The sequence below is a fragment of the Poecilia reticulata genome, linkage group LG22, assembly GCF_000633615.1.
Source record: "Poecilia reticulata strain Guanapo linkage group LG22, Guppy_female_1.0+MT, whole genome shotgun sequence".
NCBI lineage: Eukaryota > Metazoa > Chordata > Actinopteri > Cyprinodontiformes > Poeciliidae > Poecilia > Poecilia reticulata.
In genome coordinates, this window is record NC_024352.1 from 10,982,697 (window position 1) to 11,001,452 (window position 18,756).

The 18,756-nt window shown below is 36.6% G+C and overlaps 1 protein-coding gene across 7 annotated transcripts in view; it reads left to right on the forward strand.

Moving 5' to 3' along the window:
- Positions 1-16,716, forward strand: part of fsip1 (fibrous sheath interacting protein 1) — a 32,677-nt gene extending 15,961 nt beyond the window's left edge. For 6 of the 7 annotated variants that reach the window (XM_008399385.2, XM_008399386.2, XM_008399388.2 and 3 more), the window contains 3 exons: positions 1,096-1,143; positions 8,286-8,438; positions 15,480-16,716. In XM_008399385.2, the coding sequence (XP_008397607.1) occupies positions 1,096-1,143; positions 8,286-8,438; positions 15,480-15,596 (318 nt within the window). In that variant the 3' untranslated portion in view covers positions 15,597-16,716. The remainder of the gene's footprint in view (positions 1-1,095; positions 1,144-8,285; positions 8,439-15,479) is intronic. The other variant, XM_008399387.2, reaches the window with a different exon arrangement.
- The last annotated feature ends 2,040 nt before the right edge of the window (positions 16,717-18,756 follow it).

Consider the following 18,756-nt stretch of genomic DNA (forward strand, 5'->3'; position numbering starts at 1 on the left):
ACCATCCCGACAGCTACATCTGCAAGTCTTTGAGCATGCTTCTGCCAGTTTTGCATACATAAACTGAACTTTATTCCTATTTTTTGTTTACAAACAACTCGGTCTTAGAGAAATTGAATAGAATGTCTGTAATCAGCAGTTTTCCAGTGAAGTCACAGACTATGCTGGATTTAGGCCCATTTTTTTCTCATCCACTCTAGCACATACCCTGACTTGTATGTTTAGGGTTGCTGTCCAGGGGAAAGGTCCAGTCTGAAGTTGCTTTTTCCTTTCCCAATGTTTCCCTTCCCATCTTTTCATCAACTCTGACCAACTATTTTTTTCATTTTTATGTTATTTTTTTTCATTGTTGCTAAAGAGCATCATCCCCACAGCCTGATTGTGCCACCGCCATGGTTGACAGTGAGATTAGAGTGTTTTCTTATAACAAATGTGTTTCTATGGAGAAAACTTATGGAGAATGTTTTTGGAGATTTCAGCCAAAAAGTTAAGTTTTACTCTCATTTCCGGAGAACATTATCCTTCCCATGTGTGCTGTGTTCCCCACATTACTTGCGGCAAGCTGCAAATGTGGCTTCTCATCACCTCTTTTAAAAACTGTTACTTTACAGTCTACAACATTCATATTTGAAGACAACACAACTAATGGATTCGTTAGTATAGAAGAAAAAATTCTTCCTACTTCCCCAAGAGGCAGTTTGGATAGATACCCATGCCTTAATTGGTGTGCAAATTGTACACCATACTGTTTTCATTTATGGATGGCTTTTTTATGGTGAAAAAGCTGTGTGTATCGTTTTATAATCTAATCCCCCTTTGAAGTTCTCCACGAATTTATCTACTATGTTCCTTTGTCGCTATGATCATGTTTATTCAATAATGTTCTCAAACAAACATTAAACAAGGGGACTTTTTTATTTCCCGATGCAATCTTATGCCATCATTTTTTGTGGGGAAAACTTAGAAAAAGGAGGGTGAATGCTGACACACTTTTCATATTTGTGTTTGTTTATAAATAAAAATGCTCAATTTTTTTTTTTTTTTTTGCTTGTCAGTGACATTCTTCTTGGTCTTTTTGCTGTTGTTCTATCACAGGAAGTCCCAGTGAAGTACATGGAGGTTATGGTTGGAACGTGGCAAAAGGTGCACATGAATACTTTGCAAGAGGCTCCATTGACCTGCAATGAATCAGCTAAGAGATGGAAACTCAGAGCAAAACAAAAACACACTTTCCTTACTGCTTGCTTTTTCATGACTGGGGAACTTAATGCGATCAACAGATATTGTTCATAAAACAAAGGCCCCCATAGACAGGGTCAGCGAGCCAATTTGTGGTTGCTGCACAGTAAAAAAAAATGTTGAAAACATTGGCTGGATTCCACCTCACTGAAATGTTTTCCAAGCAAATATCCAGACAGAATTTTTTCCTGTCATTAACTTTTTTTTTTTGCATGAAATACTCAGAAGAAACTCATGACGTTTGTTTGGATGAGTAGCTTACCCAGCCATAAAATATGAAGAACTCAACACCTTAACCTAATTTGATTAATTTAACACAGGCAGTAGCATTTATAACTTGAAAGTGAACTTTAGTTCGATTGGTTTCATTGGAGCAAGCTGCTCCTATTTAACTTGTATTGAATGTGTTAACAAGCACATAAAGTTGCTCTGGCTGTCCCTCTGACCAACTAAAATACAACATGAGTCAGTAATTGCTCTTGCAGAATAAAAATACACATATTGTTGTAGGATGCACTTATACAAGACGACATAAACACATTTTTTTATGGTATTGCTCGTGTATCTGACACAGATCTGCATCAGAATACCCAGCTGTTATTTTTGGCCAGACACACCACAGATGCAGTCCACATTGGAGAGAGAAAGAAACACCAGACAATCAATCTCAGTGACTCTCACCAATGAAAAAGAATTCAAAAATGATATTATACGCTACCCATAATTAGGTGATTTCTCTGCTGAGCTTTAGCGTTCCGAGATTTGTTTTTGTGTCTGATTCGAAGTGATGCCTTTGGAATTTTGTCACTTTGGACATCAGTGGCTGATGTATCAAATGCTGCAGCTGTTTCACCCTAAAGCCCACTGACAAAATCGATGTGGAATGCTTTGTCTCCATTTGAGGTCAACACATGAAACACAGGAAACACTGGGATTAATTAACGCCTGTGTGTATGCCTCATGTGTTATAGGACTGCACAATATTAGGAAATCTTTTTAATGATGATAATAATGGGAAATATTCATATCAAAATTTGTGAAAACGTCCTTTTTTCTTTCCTCTCTTTCTGATTGGTGTTTCCACTACTCTGATTTTTAGCTTTTTTTTGGAATGTCAAGTGTGTTTGATGTGAGCACCTACTTCTGTGAAGACTATTTCAAACTGCCTAAACGTTACATTACCATTTAAAATGCAAGTTTATGACACTTGGGATTTATTAGTCAACAATTATTGCACTCCAAATAGTCTATTCAGTTTCAGCAATTGCAAATACTTAAATTGCAATGACAATATATTACCAATATATTGTGAAGCTCAAACATGCTTTAGGAAATTTATCAACATCAGAACACATTTCTATGATATTACATAAGTGATATATAGTCTCATTCAGTAAATATTGAAAAGTGGATTTATTTAGATTCATTAAATGAAACACATTGTTGCTCATAAGCTGATGTTTTCAAGCCTTTATTTTTGTTGATGAGGATATTCTACATACATCCAAAAAATACATTAAGTTTAAGATTAGACTATTTTAAAACTTATTTGAATATTACATCAGCTCAATAGAATAAACAATACAGAAATGTGTGCTTAACAGAAAATATCTGCATAAAGGTTATTTCTTTCAAAAGTTACTTCCAGTCTGACAAATGATCAAAAGTGTGGCAATAATGCTATAATATTTGTTTTAATATATTTATGAAATTCCTCAAAGTGCAGTAATCATCATGTACAAGGCTTTGTAAACATAATAGTGTTGTGTGATCCTGGTACATCAGACAAAATGGTATCATTACAGTCCAAAATATGCATATAAAATCACCCATTTACATGTTTCTTAGATTAAGAATGTTGATTTAGAAAAAAAGAAAACATGCCTAACATTTGTCTTTGTTTTAGGCTATCACAAGGGAAGAAATGCTTTACACAACATTTAGCTACTGCCTAATTTCTATTGGAATAGTCCTTAAGGCAGATTAAAGAACTAGACATACAAAAACAAGGTCTCATTCTGCCTAGTCCCGCTGAAAAGATTAAAGTTTGATTTACTTTTCCGAAATCGTTACAAGTAGTTCCAAAAGGCATGTGTATTATCTTCCTGAGTTCAAAGCTTGGCCTTCACTGTTCCATATCAAAAGTTTCTTTATATGGAGGAATTTTTCTGCCATAATCCAAAAATACACATTTTTAGTGTGAAAGCAGGATTTCATGTCTTTAGCTCTCAAAACTTGTCATACTTTTACTTGGTTAATGAGCCATCTAATTAGTCAACAGGGTCCACCTGTTTCTAATTTATTCTCAGTATAAATCCAGCTGTTCTTGACCCCAGAGTTTTGTTAGAGAACAGTAGTGAATAAATGGTCATGTTGAGGAGAAAATTGTGGAGAAGTCTGAAGTAGGCTTTTGAACATCTACAGAGAATTGTTAAGTCTACCATCCAAAAATGAAAAGAATATGGCACAACTGTAAACCTAGCAACACATACACTTAAGCTGACAGGCAGGGCAAAGAGTGCATTAATCAAAGAGTCAAGGTGGCCATGCAAGATAGATGGAGCTAAATATTTGGCACTTCTGGATGAAAACCTGACCTTGTACTGGCTGCAGTACAAGGTCGGTACAGTCTGTCCAACTTTTATACAAATGCACTATTTTTTTCCCCAGCTTTTTATTTGTAAGAAATGTAAACCATATATAATTTTCACACAGCTTCACAAGCATGCACTGCTCTGTTTTCATGTAAAATCCAAATAAAATACTTTGAAGTTTGTTGCTATGGCATTAATCCCACAATAGTTATGAATGCATGTGCAAGGCAATGTCATACTAATATTACTTCTTTGCTGCAACATTGAGTAACATTTGCAAGCATTATGTAACTGCATGCTTGATGAGTATAGATGGGATCTCAGAGTGACAGTCATAGCAGACTTCTTTCAACTTTTTGACCTGCCCATGAAGACCTGTTGGCATAAATGGTGAATAAATCGTGTGCAACATATTATCAAATGCTTAAGTAGGTGAAACTGGAGGTGCACTGTATATTCCTATGCCAGACAAGCAATGCTGTAAAGGGGGGTATGGATGAGCACTAAAACACATGTTGTATCACTTCTTAAACTTTTGTGAACATCAGTTCTTTTAATTTTCTTAGGCAATAGATTTGATTTGTGTATCTCTCTGCTGTGCTAAACTTATTGAGTCTTACCCTCATTTAAGTTTTTAAGTATTCTAGGAAAACGGCCAAAAATACTAATATAGCAGAACAACTGTTGGAGTCTGTTCAGGTGTAGAAACAAAAGGATTTGTTTTGACAAGCAGTGAATCGTTACTACAATTTCATGTAGAGAAAAGCAAACACTACTTTTTAAAATATGTTCAAACCACTCTTGTTTTTCAAAATTAAAAATTGAAGTCATAATGAATCAAAAGTTATTCACTACACTAAAGAAAAATGACCTCTTTTAAACCATATAGGGTATTTCAAATGGGACTGTGTGTCAGACTGAAGATGATTTAAACATTTAATGTGATTACCAGCTAGTGGTGTTTTGTGCTTTGCATCATTCTGATCAACTTTCCTGTACTGTTAAATGAAAGCAGACCCACTGCATGTCACTGTCACTATGTGTTTGCTCTGGGGATGGGATGTTTAAGGTAATTTCCAGTGATTGAATTTGTAACGTAATATTTTGAACGTAAAGCAAAAGGTCACATTTTTATCTGACCAAAGAACTTTCTTCCATGCTTGCTGTGTGCCCTTCATGACTTGTACCAAATTACATATTGGACCTCTCATGACTGGTTTTTACAGCCTTGGCTTTCTTCTCGTTCTTAAAAGCCAGATTTATGGATGACACATCTAATATTTGTCCTCTTGACAGTTTCTCCCACTAAAGTTGTGGATCCCTTCAGCTCCCCTTGAACTACCACAGGTCACTCATCTGCTTCTTTGATTAACTCAAACATACATCCTTCCCCAATAATGGATTAAACAATGTTTAGTGAGAGCAAGTTGTATGAATAAGTTGTATTTGTAAATAAGAAAAGTTGTTTCACATTTAGAGAACTGTACTACATAATTTTCTGGGGTTATTTTATTCTGTTTTAGCAAGATTCTTTGTTCATCAACATTTCTTTACATCTACATTTGGCATACTGATATTAGGATTAAACTTAAAGCACCATAATTCACAGAGAGACACATTTATGGCTGGAGTACTTTTGTAGCAAACCTCTTGGTTTGCTTTTTTAATATTTATAGTGATTATTTGCATGTCTAAATTTTTCAATTTTCTGCCTCGACTGCTTTCATGTTCCTTCAAGATTGTTGCTGTGAAGAAATCATAAATAGCACTTTTTAAGTACTATTTTTGGACTTTATTATGTGCTAACTTTGCCAAAAATATATGGCAGAGTCATAAAGACCAACTGCTGGCTTTATTATCATTAAATATTGCAGACTCTCTTTATGTTTCCAGCTTATATTTTGTGAGAGGTAGGGCAGCTCTTCTTTCCAAATTAAATAAACTTTCTCTTGCAGAGATTTGAGCTTTTTTAGGAACATGCATTTAGTGGTGGGAGGATAGTGGTAAAGCTAGACTTTAATTTTTATTTTTCCTCATTGGAAACCCTGTATTTCTCACTCTGGTGCATAACATGAGTCTGATCCTGTTGTGGTCCTGGCTTGTGCCATCTAGGATGAGTGAGACTTTCCCAAAAGGGTCCAGGAACGACCACTTAAAGAGACTCCAAGGATAGAAGCTGTCATTATTTCCAGGATGGAAGACAGAGGCCACCTCTAGATGAGGCCACACACAGTTTTTTTTTTTTTGTAGGGAAAGTTTTGTTTTTAAGATTTAGATATTCTTTTACCATGTTAGTGCCTCAACGTTGTCCAAAACTGATTTACGTAAGTGCACGAGGTGACTGAGTTGGATTGTCTATTTTGCTTTATAACATGGGCAAAAACATTCAGTCTGCTCTAAATACTTTGCTAAACTCCCCTTCCACCCTGGGTTTAACTAGGACTACATCCCATCATAAATATGTCATAGTGTATTTAGACTTTCTGCAGTTAAATCTGTAAAGTCCGCAGGATGCCGGCATCTTCAGTAACCTACCATTATGTCATAGACAAGCTCTTATTGAGATGTCAACATTCAATGAATTATCCATCAATTTCGTCATTATTAGATCATGCACACGTCTGCCTGCCAGACTAACCAAGGCAGATAGAGATTTTTAACCATGCGGCGCTGATCTGACACTCCAGAACCATCCTGTGGTTTGCAGAATCCTCAAGCTCAACAATTTGTTTTCTTCACCTCTCTTCCACTATATTATATTTTTTTACTTTTTAGGTCAAAATATGACCCAAAATTAGTCTATGACACTCTATAACCCACATTTACTTCCAATGTGTTGTTTAGTAGCGGTCAGAGCTTCTGGACTATTTAAGAAACACTGAATGTCAAAGACAAACTAGAACCGCATTACATCATCTGTTGATTTTTTTGTGAGACCTTGAACATTGCTTGTCTCCTCCTGGGAATTTCTAAAGCCAAAAGTGAACATGTGTGGAAGAGTGAGTCCTAAGTTATCATATTTGCTTGGTTAACTTAGCAAGTTTGCTGTCTCTGTTCTCTTTTAGATTATAGTTACGTATTTTTGTATATGTATGAAATGCTACTGGGAATCAAAGAGCCATTTAGTACAACCAAGCAGCTCTGACATGAGCATGTGCAATAAAACAGAAACAAATGTTTGGCTGTTCAAATTAATTGAGTTGTTTATTTATAAGTACATTTGTTGTCCGTTACGCACAATTTATTAGTTTTTGTCCTCCACCCAGATTTTTTTTTTCTTTTCATAAAAAATAAACTTGGCCCAAAATTACACTATAAAACTTAATAAGTTTAATTTAAAGCAAGTGATTCAAGAGGAATCAGTTAATCAATTAATGCATCTATTGACTTAAAAAAATTCTAAACACTAACACAAAAATTTTAATACTTACTTTTATTGACTAATTCAACTATGCCAATACAGTTACAAATTTTATTTCTTGAAATATGTGGTTATATTATTAATTCTTGAGATGTTCTTTGAAATTTCAATGTGCAATCTGTGTTCGATTACAGATCAAAGTTTCTTTCATTATTCTCCTCTGTAGCCATCATTGTGTTATTCTGTACAAACTTAAAATATCCAATTTGAGTGTTGACAATCTTTGTCTTTCCCCTTTTACCGAACTTTCATGCTTACAGTTAGCAGACGTCTAACTTTCATCCGAACGTTGGCTCAAATGTAATTTAAATGGACTCAGTTGACTCACATTATGTCCCATCCAATGACAAGTGGGTCACATTTTTCCAAAATTAGGTAATTAGAAATTTCAGAATAGATGGTTATTTGGCAAACATTCATTCATTTCTCTGGAATCATTTAGTTTTTCTCCACAGCATCTACTAGCATTTGCTGACATTATTGGCAGGGAATCAGTGTTTTGTTCCCTTGTAAGCCTGCCGAGTCTGTTTGACTGAGTTTGATCTGATGACTAAAGTTCGTGGCAAAGAAAAATATCCATGGTGTGGTAGTCATAAAGTCACATTTTTCTGTTAAAATCTGTCAGTTGATTGTGCTCCATGTGGGATTCTTTTATTTTGTTCTGACCTATTTTCAAAGCTTGCTTTGGATGCTGCTTGCGGTTAACTGCTGACCTTATTCTCATAAATCTGTGATTTATCTTGAATCCTAAGTGGGCTTTAACTGAACTTTCTTAGTTTGTTTACGAATGTGGGGTTCTGCTCCAAGGTCTCTCTTGAAAGCTGTTAAACTTTGGTTTAAATCAATCCCAACAGGAATCATGGAGAAATGGAAAAATTTCACATGAACTCAATGTGGTGAACTATTACACAGCTTTATGCCCATTTAACTGCTCAAACTGCCCACTGTTAGTTGAGTGCACTCAAAGTGCACCCATGTGAGATGAGGTGTTTCTTCCTTGTGAGAACTAATTGTGTCTGTTGTGTATCAAGGGCCTTGGCTCCAAGGTCGGTTGGAAGCAGGATTGGGACCGGCAGCCAGGAGAGAAGGTCCTGCAGGATATAAAGGAGAGGAGAGAACTGGAGACGCGGCTTCAAGAGATCCAGCGGCAGCTGGAGATCCTGGGTGTTGGCCAGGAGATGACGGTGAGCTCTAAGTAGCCTCGATCACTTACACACAAACACATAGATGCTTGTGTATATTCTATCACTTCTATCTGAACAATGCTTTTGTTGTGGATTTTTACCACTCAGTGCTCGTAGGTACACCTGTGACAAATTAGTACAAGCACATACACATAGCTCGCTCCTTGTTGTTCTGGTTTGAGGGGACGAGGGCATCACATTTGTATTTATTCCCGAACTCCATAGATTTAGGTTTCTCGTAGCCACAATAAAAGATGTGCATGTTCTCTTCTGAATGCCTCATTTCCCCACTGTTTCATTGTTTCTTTAGCATTCTTTGTTGAGGTTCAGTGTCTTCCCTACAGTGTTCCCCCTAGAAACATTTAAACTCTGTCTGGTTTTTAGAGCTGCCTGCAGAGTTACAACCAGAGGTCTTTTCTCCAAACTCTGTAGCTAAAGACACAAAACAAGAATGTTCCAAGAACAAAGGTGGATACTAAAACTGATTTCTGCTTGCACTGGCATTTGGAACATTGAATCTGGTGCGTAGAGGAGGAGAAGAAAACACTGGGCATAAATTTAGTAGTTTGATTGTGTCATTGGGCTTCATCTCTTTGTGCAGTGCCTTGCAAGAGTATCCACACCCCTTGAACTTTTTCAGACCACATTGCGAAAATTAAACTGTAATAAATTGGCATTTTATGTTGCAAATAAAAAAATCACACATGATTGTGACGTTAAAGGAATATTATACAGTGGGCCTGGCCTATTTGCAGTTCATTGTTCACTGAATTATCTGTCCATGGATTTTTCTGTGTAACATAACTCCAAAATAGTAGCAGAAAAACTACTGAGTTGCACTTTTTTTGTATTCAAAGAAGTGTCTTGCCCAGGTCATAACAACAGAGGCAGATGGACCGGGGATCAAACCGACAACCCACTGACAAACTTCTACCACTAAGGTCTTTAAAGTACTTATTTCATTAGTACTTTAAAGACCTCAGAGGTTTGTTTGACCTTATTAGTGGATAAAGAGCCTAATTAAGACCAAAGAACACATCAGACAGGTCAGAAATAAGGTTGTAGTGATATCAAAAACCAGGGCAAAATATTCTAGAGCATTTTTCAGTGAATCCTCCATAAATAATGAGTAATGAGCGTAGCATAGTTGCAAATCTACAGAAAAATGGCATAAACAGAGCCAGAAAATTCTGCATTACCAAATCACAGTGTCTAATAGTCAACCATGAGATTAATTTGTATTAATTTTGAGGGTACTGCAGTTTGGAGCAAAGCAGTGATGTACATGAAGATTATTACAACAGAAATGACAGACACTGAGAAGAAGGTGCTTTGTCAGATGAAATCAAAATGTAACTTTCTATCTTCACTTTGAATGCACGACAAAACATGTTGATGGCAAAGTTATGCTGTTGGCAAAGCTGCTGGAAAGATTTATGGAGCTAAATACAGGGGAATCCTGAAAAAAAAAGAAAATGATTAGAGGCTGTAAAAGACTTCAAGTTGTGGGTAGGGGCATCTTTAATCAGGCCTCTAAAAATACAGACAGACGTTTTGGAAGCTCAAAATGGAGAAATTTGTCATGAAGAATGGCTTAATCAGAGTTCAGAACTTGTAAGGGATCTGAAATGTCTATATTCACAGATTTTGCATTTTATCTGACTACGTTTGAGATATGTTGAAAAGAACGGACTAAATATTTAATATCGAGATATCCAAAGTTGGTAGAGACATATCTTAAAACACGATAAGTGTTGACATGGGGTGACTGAATGCACATGCGAGTTTGAAGCTTTTCATATTTGTAAACCATGTATCATTTTCCTTCTACGTCAAAATAATGCAACACTTGGTGTCAGGTTTCCACATAAAATCATACTGCTAGTTGTTCAAGTTTATAACTGTCATGCAATCTAATTGAAGGTGCCTGAATAATTATTAAAAACACCGTTTGCTGAATAACACTGGCTTAATTCACAGATGAACCACATGATGATGCATGTATGTCTAATTTAAGCATTAAAGAGACACACAGTTAGTTTGGTGGTGACATACATAAGTGGCTGCCACACCCTTACATCAAAAGACATTATACCGTGCAGCCAGGAATTATTCCTGGCTTAAATAAGGAACAACAAATGGAATTTCTAGCTAACATGCCGACACTTCATTTGAGTAAACTGTTCTTTCATGGTTGTCACGATACATCAAAACCACCAGTCTGCCAGCTACTGGTCCTGCAGCACACTCTTTACATTCAGCTGTGAGTCACTCACTAATTGGCTGAACCCAGTGAGTGACTTGGGGATGAACTGTTCACTGACGGCGTGTATTCTTAGTGCCAGCGGGCTTGTTTTGAGGCTGTGAAAAGATTTATTAGTTCAGAATTTGTCTGGGAGGGCATTCTTAAAGCAGCCTCACACAGCTGCAGGGTACTCATAAAGTTGATTTGTATAACATCCATAATTCTACCGCTGCCTTACTGTATTTTACTACTGAATACTGACTCTACCTGTTATATAACATTTTTATATGGTTTTAATGACAGTTTTTTTTTTTGAGCCTGTACAAAAAAAAGACTTATTTTTACACAACTTCACAGCTCTACGGTCTGCAGTTTTAAGAAGTACTTTGATATGAGATATTTTCCCTAAAGCAACATTAAGATACACTTAATATTTAAGTATTTGGACTATTTATATTTTTGGAATTTTCTTTGGCTTTTATTGTAGCAGTTGATATTGTTTTGCATGTATAATACATATATTTCCTACAGTGTGCCTACATTTACATAGAATATGGTTTCATTTCAGAAAGCTCGACTCTGCAAACTTTGAATATTCTTCACACAGTAACAACTTCTGCACCCAGTAATAGCCAGTCTAGCTGAGCATAGTCCAATTCAATTGGCTGTTGAATTGTCCAAATGATTCTTTTTCCAGTGAACTTCAACTTGGAGCCAAGAGAATATCTGTCTCATCACCTTTTGGTTTTCATTGTTCTCTTGTTTTTGTTGCACAATTTCCGGGGAAAAAAATAAGTAAAATTCGGCACATTGATGTGCCGAAATATTTTTAGAAGTAAAAGGTAAGGATTACTCAACATAATCAGTATTAGCTGATGAAAATACATTGAAAGCTCGTCTGGTTCTGTTCTTCCTGCAAACACATGTGGCTGCATTCCTGTATCATCTACAAAAGGAAGGAATCTCCATCTTTTACTATAAACTAAGGAAGTTCTGGCAGGGCAGCCTTATTTTAATCAGACCAGCACCTTCATCTTTGTCAGTAATGCTACTGTAAGTGTTATTTAAACCAATATCACTCAGAATCTAGCAAGCAATTCTTTCAAGGTGCAGTTGGATACCCAGAGACATTAAAAAAATATTTAATGTTCTCAAAATCATCTTATTGACCTAACTGTAAAAAAATGAATAAATAAATGAAACTTGATCACACTGTTTTGGCTCAGTTTACTAAGAGAAGAACAAAGACAGGAGGACTCTTCTGACTTTTAGCTGTTTGCCTGGCAGAGGACCACCAGCTCTGCATTGCTCACAGTCAGCTACACCACACACACACGCATGTGATGCAGCACCAGCTCAACACAAGTGTGGGTTGTTCCACTTTTAAGATCTCTTACTTCAGTGACATACCTCAGCTTTATCAGACAGAGGTCCAAAGGCCAGCCGTCCTCTAATGCAAGAAGGCTTCTATTCAGTCCATTCTATTCACAAAATAAGCTTGCAGTACATTTTCCTGTGAAAAGATTGCTACAACACTGTAAGTAAATCATTTTACTCAAGGGAGTGCGTGACTACCAAGCAGATTTTGTCTTCAAAAATATGTCATGATTTATAATTTACAATCACATTCAAGGGGGGAAACCGTCAAAATTGTTCAGGTGCTTTCCATGCTGGGATTTTTGGACCCTGGAATCTTTTGAGAGGAGATCAAGAACAGTGTGCATTATGATGTAGGTCATGGTGTCAAGATGATGAATGGTACCGAGTTGGAGATGATATTGTCTAGAATCAGCTTGAGTATGTGCCTGATGGCGTCAGTTTGATAGTGGGGGCTGTCAGACTGCCATGGAACCTTCCCCAGCATTTCTAAAATATGATTTTTACATTATTTTCAACTTGGATTGTTTCTTTATTAAAAAGCTGGAACACATCATATGCATGGCAGATGACACTGGAATTAACAAATAATGTTTTTAAACTAAAACAAAACAGTTGAAAAAATTAAAATGATTCTGCTTCTCCCAATACGGTCCTTAAACATTGACAGACCTATTGAACTGTTCCTAACTTTGTGTTATATAGTCATGGTGAAATAAGTGATCATCAACATGAAGAGGAAACAGCCGGAGTAAGAGGTAAAAAAGTAACTCTTTATCTGTACCGCCAGCCAGTTCCTTTTCACATTTTCCACCTCTTGTTAACAGAGGTAAGCAGTCATCTACTGTCTCTGGGCCAAATATAACATCTCCCAGTTTTCTTTCAGAAAGACTTCAGGAAACTGCTTCAAATTACTAAAATCACTTATAAAGACGTTGTAAAGTTAAGCGTTCAAATTTTGTGAATTTTGTGAAAAAGTAATTGCCCCTTAAACCAATTATCTGCCATCTATCGTTTCTGATAACTGGCAATGACTGTTTTACTTAGCTGTGGAGGAATGTTGGGTTTTCTGACAAGAAAGGTCTGCTTAAGGTCATGTCACAGTATCTCAGTTGGATTTAGGTCCACACCTCTACTGGACCACTCCTTTCTTACCCTTTTCTCTATCGCGTGTTTTGTTAGACAACAGAAATCTTGGTCCCATCAAGTCATATGCCCTGATGTAGGATTCCAGTCCCAGACAATCACACTTCCACCACCAGTTTTAACTGGTAATATTATTCTTCTGAAATTATATAAAGTGACACACAGTTACCCAAAAGTTCCTGTCATTACTCCACAAAATAATTTTCCAAAAATCTGTTTCCAACATAAGCAATACCCTTGTTGATAAATTTATGGCATTTTGAAAACCATAACAATTTCGCCCAATTTCTCCTGTTGAATTATACACTGACCTTAACTAATGGAAGTGAGTTTTAAAGTGCTTCAGTTGTTCCGTGTTTAATGTACTCCTGGAATATTTTTTGTACACCAACCACTCCTTCCACTATTTCATGTTTTCTCCATTTCTGACTTTAATGTGGTTCTCTGGAGTCCCAAGGCCTTTGTAATGACCTTGCAACTATTTCCAGATTAAACAATGTCAATGACTTTGTTTCCCATATTAGCTTGCATTTGTTTAGATCAGGACATGCTATGATGCTTTTGAAGATTCTTTAGGGCGTTTTCATCACGACAATAAATTTACTTTATTGTCGTCCGTTGATGAGTTTAGTTGTGGTTTGCTAATTTTGATCACTGCTGACATTGTGGTGTTGGGTAAGTGTTTGTGAAATGTCTCTGAGAAAACTCTACATTAATGTGTCTGCATATTGGTCTGCAGAGACACATCCTTGTTATAAAACATTCAGGCCAAAGAACAACTGTCCATGCTTGTGCTTTTGATTTATGATCGTATTGTTCATCTTTGTAACTGGAGAGTCATCACAAGGCCGGATCACAATCTACATCTTGAAAGATGTAAATTGTGTCATTTACTGAAATTATAAATTATAAATATAACAATTTATAATTGACCACCATTGTTTGGATTGTTTTGTCCAGGTGATGTACATCTCTCAGTTTATCGTTCTTTGATAAAGAGCTGGAGAGATTCATAGGGTGGTCTGGATGACAAATAATGGATGGTCAGTATTAGTTCCATCTAAAAGGGTTAGATGAGATAGAGGAATGTGATTCGTTTTTTTTTTTGCCTTAAATTACACAGTAGAATGAGGCAAAAAAGGGGAAACAGTCAGTTAGGTGTCATATTTTACTGAAACTGGGAGAAAAGTTATGGATCTGTAAATAATTGTTTTAAAACAGAAAAAAGATCTAATTCTATGCTCCTGATATTAATTTTAAATGTTCAAATTACATTCCAGTGAAATATTTTTGAAACATATTACCGTCCATGTTCTGCTGACCTAAAAACGTTATGACCCACCCTTAATCCACCCCTGTCCTACTCAGTGCCTTTGAGCCTTACAAAAAGAAGTGGGTGAGGACATCCTTACTTTAAAGCCAGGGACATTCTGTTCAGTGTTGGATGATAGCTGGAAACACAAGCAAACGTGCTGAGAGAATGATGATGATTGTCATTCAAAGATTTTAACATTTTGCTTCTCTGGATATGTTTCAGTCATAACTCTCATCCTAAGAAAGATACTTAGTTGATATTATTGAGACAAATTGACTGAGGGTTTTTACAGCTGTTAAAACAAAGATCAGTGTTGTCACACCAGGAGACGGGAACCGTCTGTGAGGACTCATGTCCAGGTAAATTCAGGAGTTGCACGTGTTCACAGCGAGAAACTTTGGTACAAAAATGACAGCTGCCAGATGACACATTAGCCCCGAGAACAACTTCAGATTCTCCTCTGAATCAAATTTAAGAAAGTTGGCTTTCAGACTTGGTCTCATATTCAGTCCAAAGCAGGCAGCATGTGAGGAGTCAGACTTATCTTTAAAAAAACAGTACTTGCATCCAAGTAAAAGTGCTTTTTTCCCTCCAAACACCTTCCAACTAAGCACACGGGACAGCAGAACTGCATCAGTTTGTTTCTGTGATGTGCCAATCTTCTGTCGGGTCATGGACTGATGCAAGACATTATTTTCATTTGTCCATTTGGAGTCCAGCAAAAACTGTTCTGAGCAAAAATTAGGTCAGGATGTTGGAGAAGATTGTGAGTTTAGCCGGGGAATTATTCTGTCTTCACTTTTCAGCTTTGTTCCTTTGGACTCACAAGATGTAGATCTTGGGACATTTTCAGATGCAACACTGTGTTTGCTTTCACATACACACAGAAGTAGCACTTTGGATTTGAACTAACACATGCTTTTGATTTATGTATGTGTATTTTTTTTTTTTATTGCAGAATGAGTCAGCAGACCTTACTGAGGAGCAGTTGCTTTGTCTGCTGGATGAATGTGAGAGGACAGAGAGTTGGAGCCAGGACAATCTGAGGAACAAAACAGCGCCATCAGGACCTTAAAAACATCCATCTTGCCCATGTGAATTACTGCCTCCAAAACACATCACCTTGGTTTTGTTTTCTACAATGAACTCATTCGTAGACTATTACAAATTAATGGAAATACAAATATTTATAAAGGTTGATAAGCATTTTTTTTTTACTCTAATGGCGTTCTTGTGTTCCACATGTGGCTGGATTGCAGTCCATTGCTACAGTTTATGTTCTCAAGGAAACAGTTGCTAAGGCACTCTTTGTATCAACCTAAGTATCAGTAAATGACAAATAGCATTGCTGTCATTAACTAGTTATTAGATGCAGCTGCACACAAACTGGATCATGGCTAATTTGAAGAACCACTTCATGAACACAGTCATGATGCCTCTTTAGGTTTTTCCAATGTTCCTGTCATTGGCCGTGTTATAGCAGCGCTTAGCAACACATGTATCACATTCACACAAAGATGTGACTTTACAATCTATGGGATTTATGTGTAAATTTGAGGTTTCTGCACCTGCACCAGCTGATCACTGAAAATGTTTCCTTTAGCTTATTGTCAGTGTCTGAGGGGGATAGTTATGTACAGAGTCTGTATAGAGTCTGTTTTTCACAATGATCTGATTACACTGAGGCTCTGAAACGAAGTTGTTTTTTATGACCTGACCTGCCTCTATTGTTTAATTATAAAAAAAACTCTCTGAGACTTATACTTTCTCTTCCTTCTTCTTCTTAATCATGATACCAGGGCTATGCCTAGACAATGTCATAGGTATATTCAGTATTAAAAACATCTGACTTCAGGTATTCGGCCAATGCACAATTTGGAGATATAATCACTGTTACCAAGCTCATTCATGCAGCAGCCTGGGCAAAAATATGCTTCCAACACAATCTCAGCATAGAAATCCTGTGAAAGATCAACATTGTTGAGGAATGTTACATTCTAGTACATCGTAAAAGAGTTTCAAACACCCTGCAGGAGTTACCCAAAATTTTGGTAAATGTGTACATCATGGTGAAGTGGTAATGTAAGGGTACCCTAACCCTAATGATGTAAAGGGCATTTCACTGATAGTCTGTAAAGGGCATTTCACTGATAACTTTTAAAACTGTTATATGCAGTAAAACAAATCTTTGAATTATTTATGTCTATGGTTGTAGTTTTATTGTTTATGGAACAGGGTTGATTTGGGCTTCATGAGGGTGATGGGCTTTTCCAGCCCATCACCCTCTGGGCTACCAAGATCATCTACTTATGATCATGGTAAAGGTCTCGGATTAATAACAGCTTGAGAAAATGGACCTCACAGGAGCTTTATTTTAATCTAAATCCACTCCTCTGTTAAAAGACAGCAGCATTTTCAATGGTGCTTGTGCTGTAGTTTTTAAGAATTTTTCAGAAGCCATTGATAGGAGTTAGTTTGGTTTTTTTTTTTCTCTGCACCTGCCTGATATGTGCCTGGAGGCTTTGTATTTCTCCCATTCTGGAACTCAAACACCTACAGACATGTTCATCTCACTCCTCACCTCTCAAACACATTCTGACCCCATTGCAATGGCAGGAATTCCACTTGACCTAAAACATTAACAAAATGAACAAGTTCAGTCTTATTGAGATGCAAGTGCTAAACTATCTGCCAGGGACTCTAAACAGACCCTTACGCTCTGTCTTTATTCCATATTATGTGTATATTTTTTTGCCCTCCTTTTCTTCTCTGTATATAATCCACACAATAAGTTTCCAGATAGTAGAAACTGTGTACTGCTCATTGTTGGTAATGGAAACCCAGTGAGCTCACTACGGCAAGAATGAGGTCACTAGTAATGTAAAGAGAGACGCACAGCAAACTGAGACTGTCTGGGGTTTAGATAACTCTTCCTGTGATAGACTTAAAGTAGCTGTTGGACGTCTGCTTGCAGTTGAGATGTTGGTGGAGCGTTATGGTGAAATCCCATTTAGTTGATGGAATTCCAACTTACATGCAGAGACAAAGAATTGGGTTCCCTCCTAAAAGGTTTGAGAGTTTGTTGCTGCAATGAGAAATTCTTGAATGGGTGCCGTTGTCTGTAGGTGTTCAGAGATATTTGTGTAATATGTGAGATGTGAATGAATGTGGTGCTTGAGTGGGTCATACTTCATTTTGAGATTCCCTGCAGCAGATTACAAAAGACACTCCCTTTTACCAAATTCTTTTTAGACTCCGAGCACATACCAGTAGCATGACACACCAATGTTCACCTCCTTTACCATTGAAAATACCCTGATCTGAGCAGTTATGAGTTGAAAATCATGTGCAGGTGCATCTCAAAAAATCATATCATTAAAAAAATATTTGTTTTAGTAATTATTCAAAAAGTGAAATTTATATATTACAAAACTAATGGGCAGTGACACTTCAATTGCACACTATTGCTAATTTTGAAGATTGCAGCTAATCAAGGTTCAGTTTTTCAGAAATGTTTCTTATTACACGAAGAATCTATTCTACACAATTCTAGGGTAGACTGGTGACTTTACAGTCACTGTTAAAGAAGCTGACTTGCATAGTGTTTCATCCAAGCGGAAAGAAACGGAAAGTTAAGTGTAAAGAAGAAGTTATGGGGAAGAGGGGAAGTACACAATCAGCATTGGTAGAGTACAATCAACAAGGATGGACACAATCTTGAAAGAATTGTGAAGCAAAGCTAACATGCTTTTCTTGTAAAGGTCTATAACACACATATTGTTGTATTTAAGTTTTCCTTTTAGTGTGTGTCTTTTTTGGTAATTTCGATTATTGAGGCTTACAGCTAAGAAAAACAGTCACAGAAGGTTAATAATGAAGAAGGTGTCTGTTGACACTGTATTTTATCCAGTCATATAAGTCAAAAATCAAGTGGAAGGAAAAGTATAAATTTGTTTTTTCCACTTTGCTTGTGCATGTTTTCCGCCCAGTTTTCTCTTCCACTTATCTTCAAATTAATACGTTTGATCACAGGGTTCTTTGAATAATCTGCTTCTTTACCAGTGACTGTTAATAAAGAATAAAGATGACTAGATTTATTTTTATGAAGGGTTTATTGTTCACTTGACAAAGAACCAATAGCAGGAGTATAAACGACACTTTGAGTAGAAACTATAGTACAAATGTTTATAGAAAAGTTTCACTAATAATTAAAAAAAGAGACATACAAAAATCAA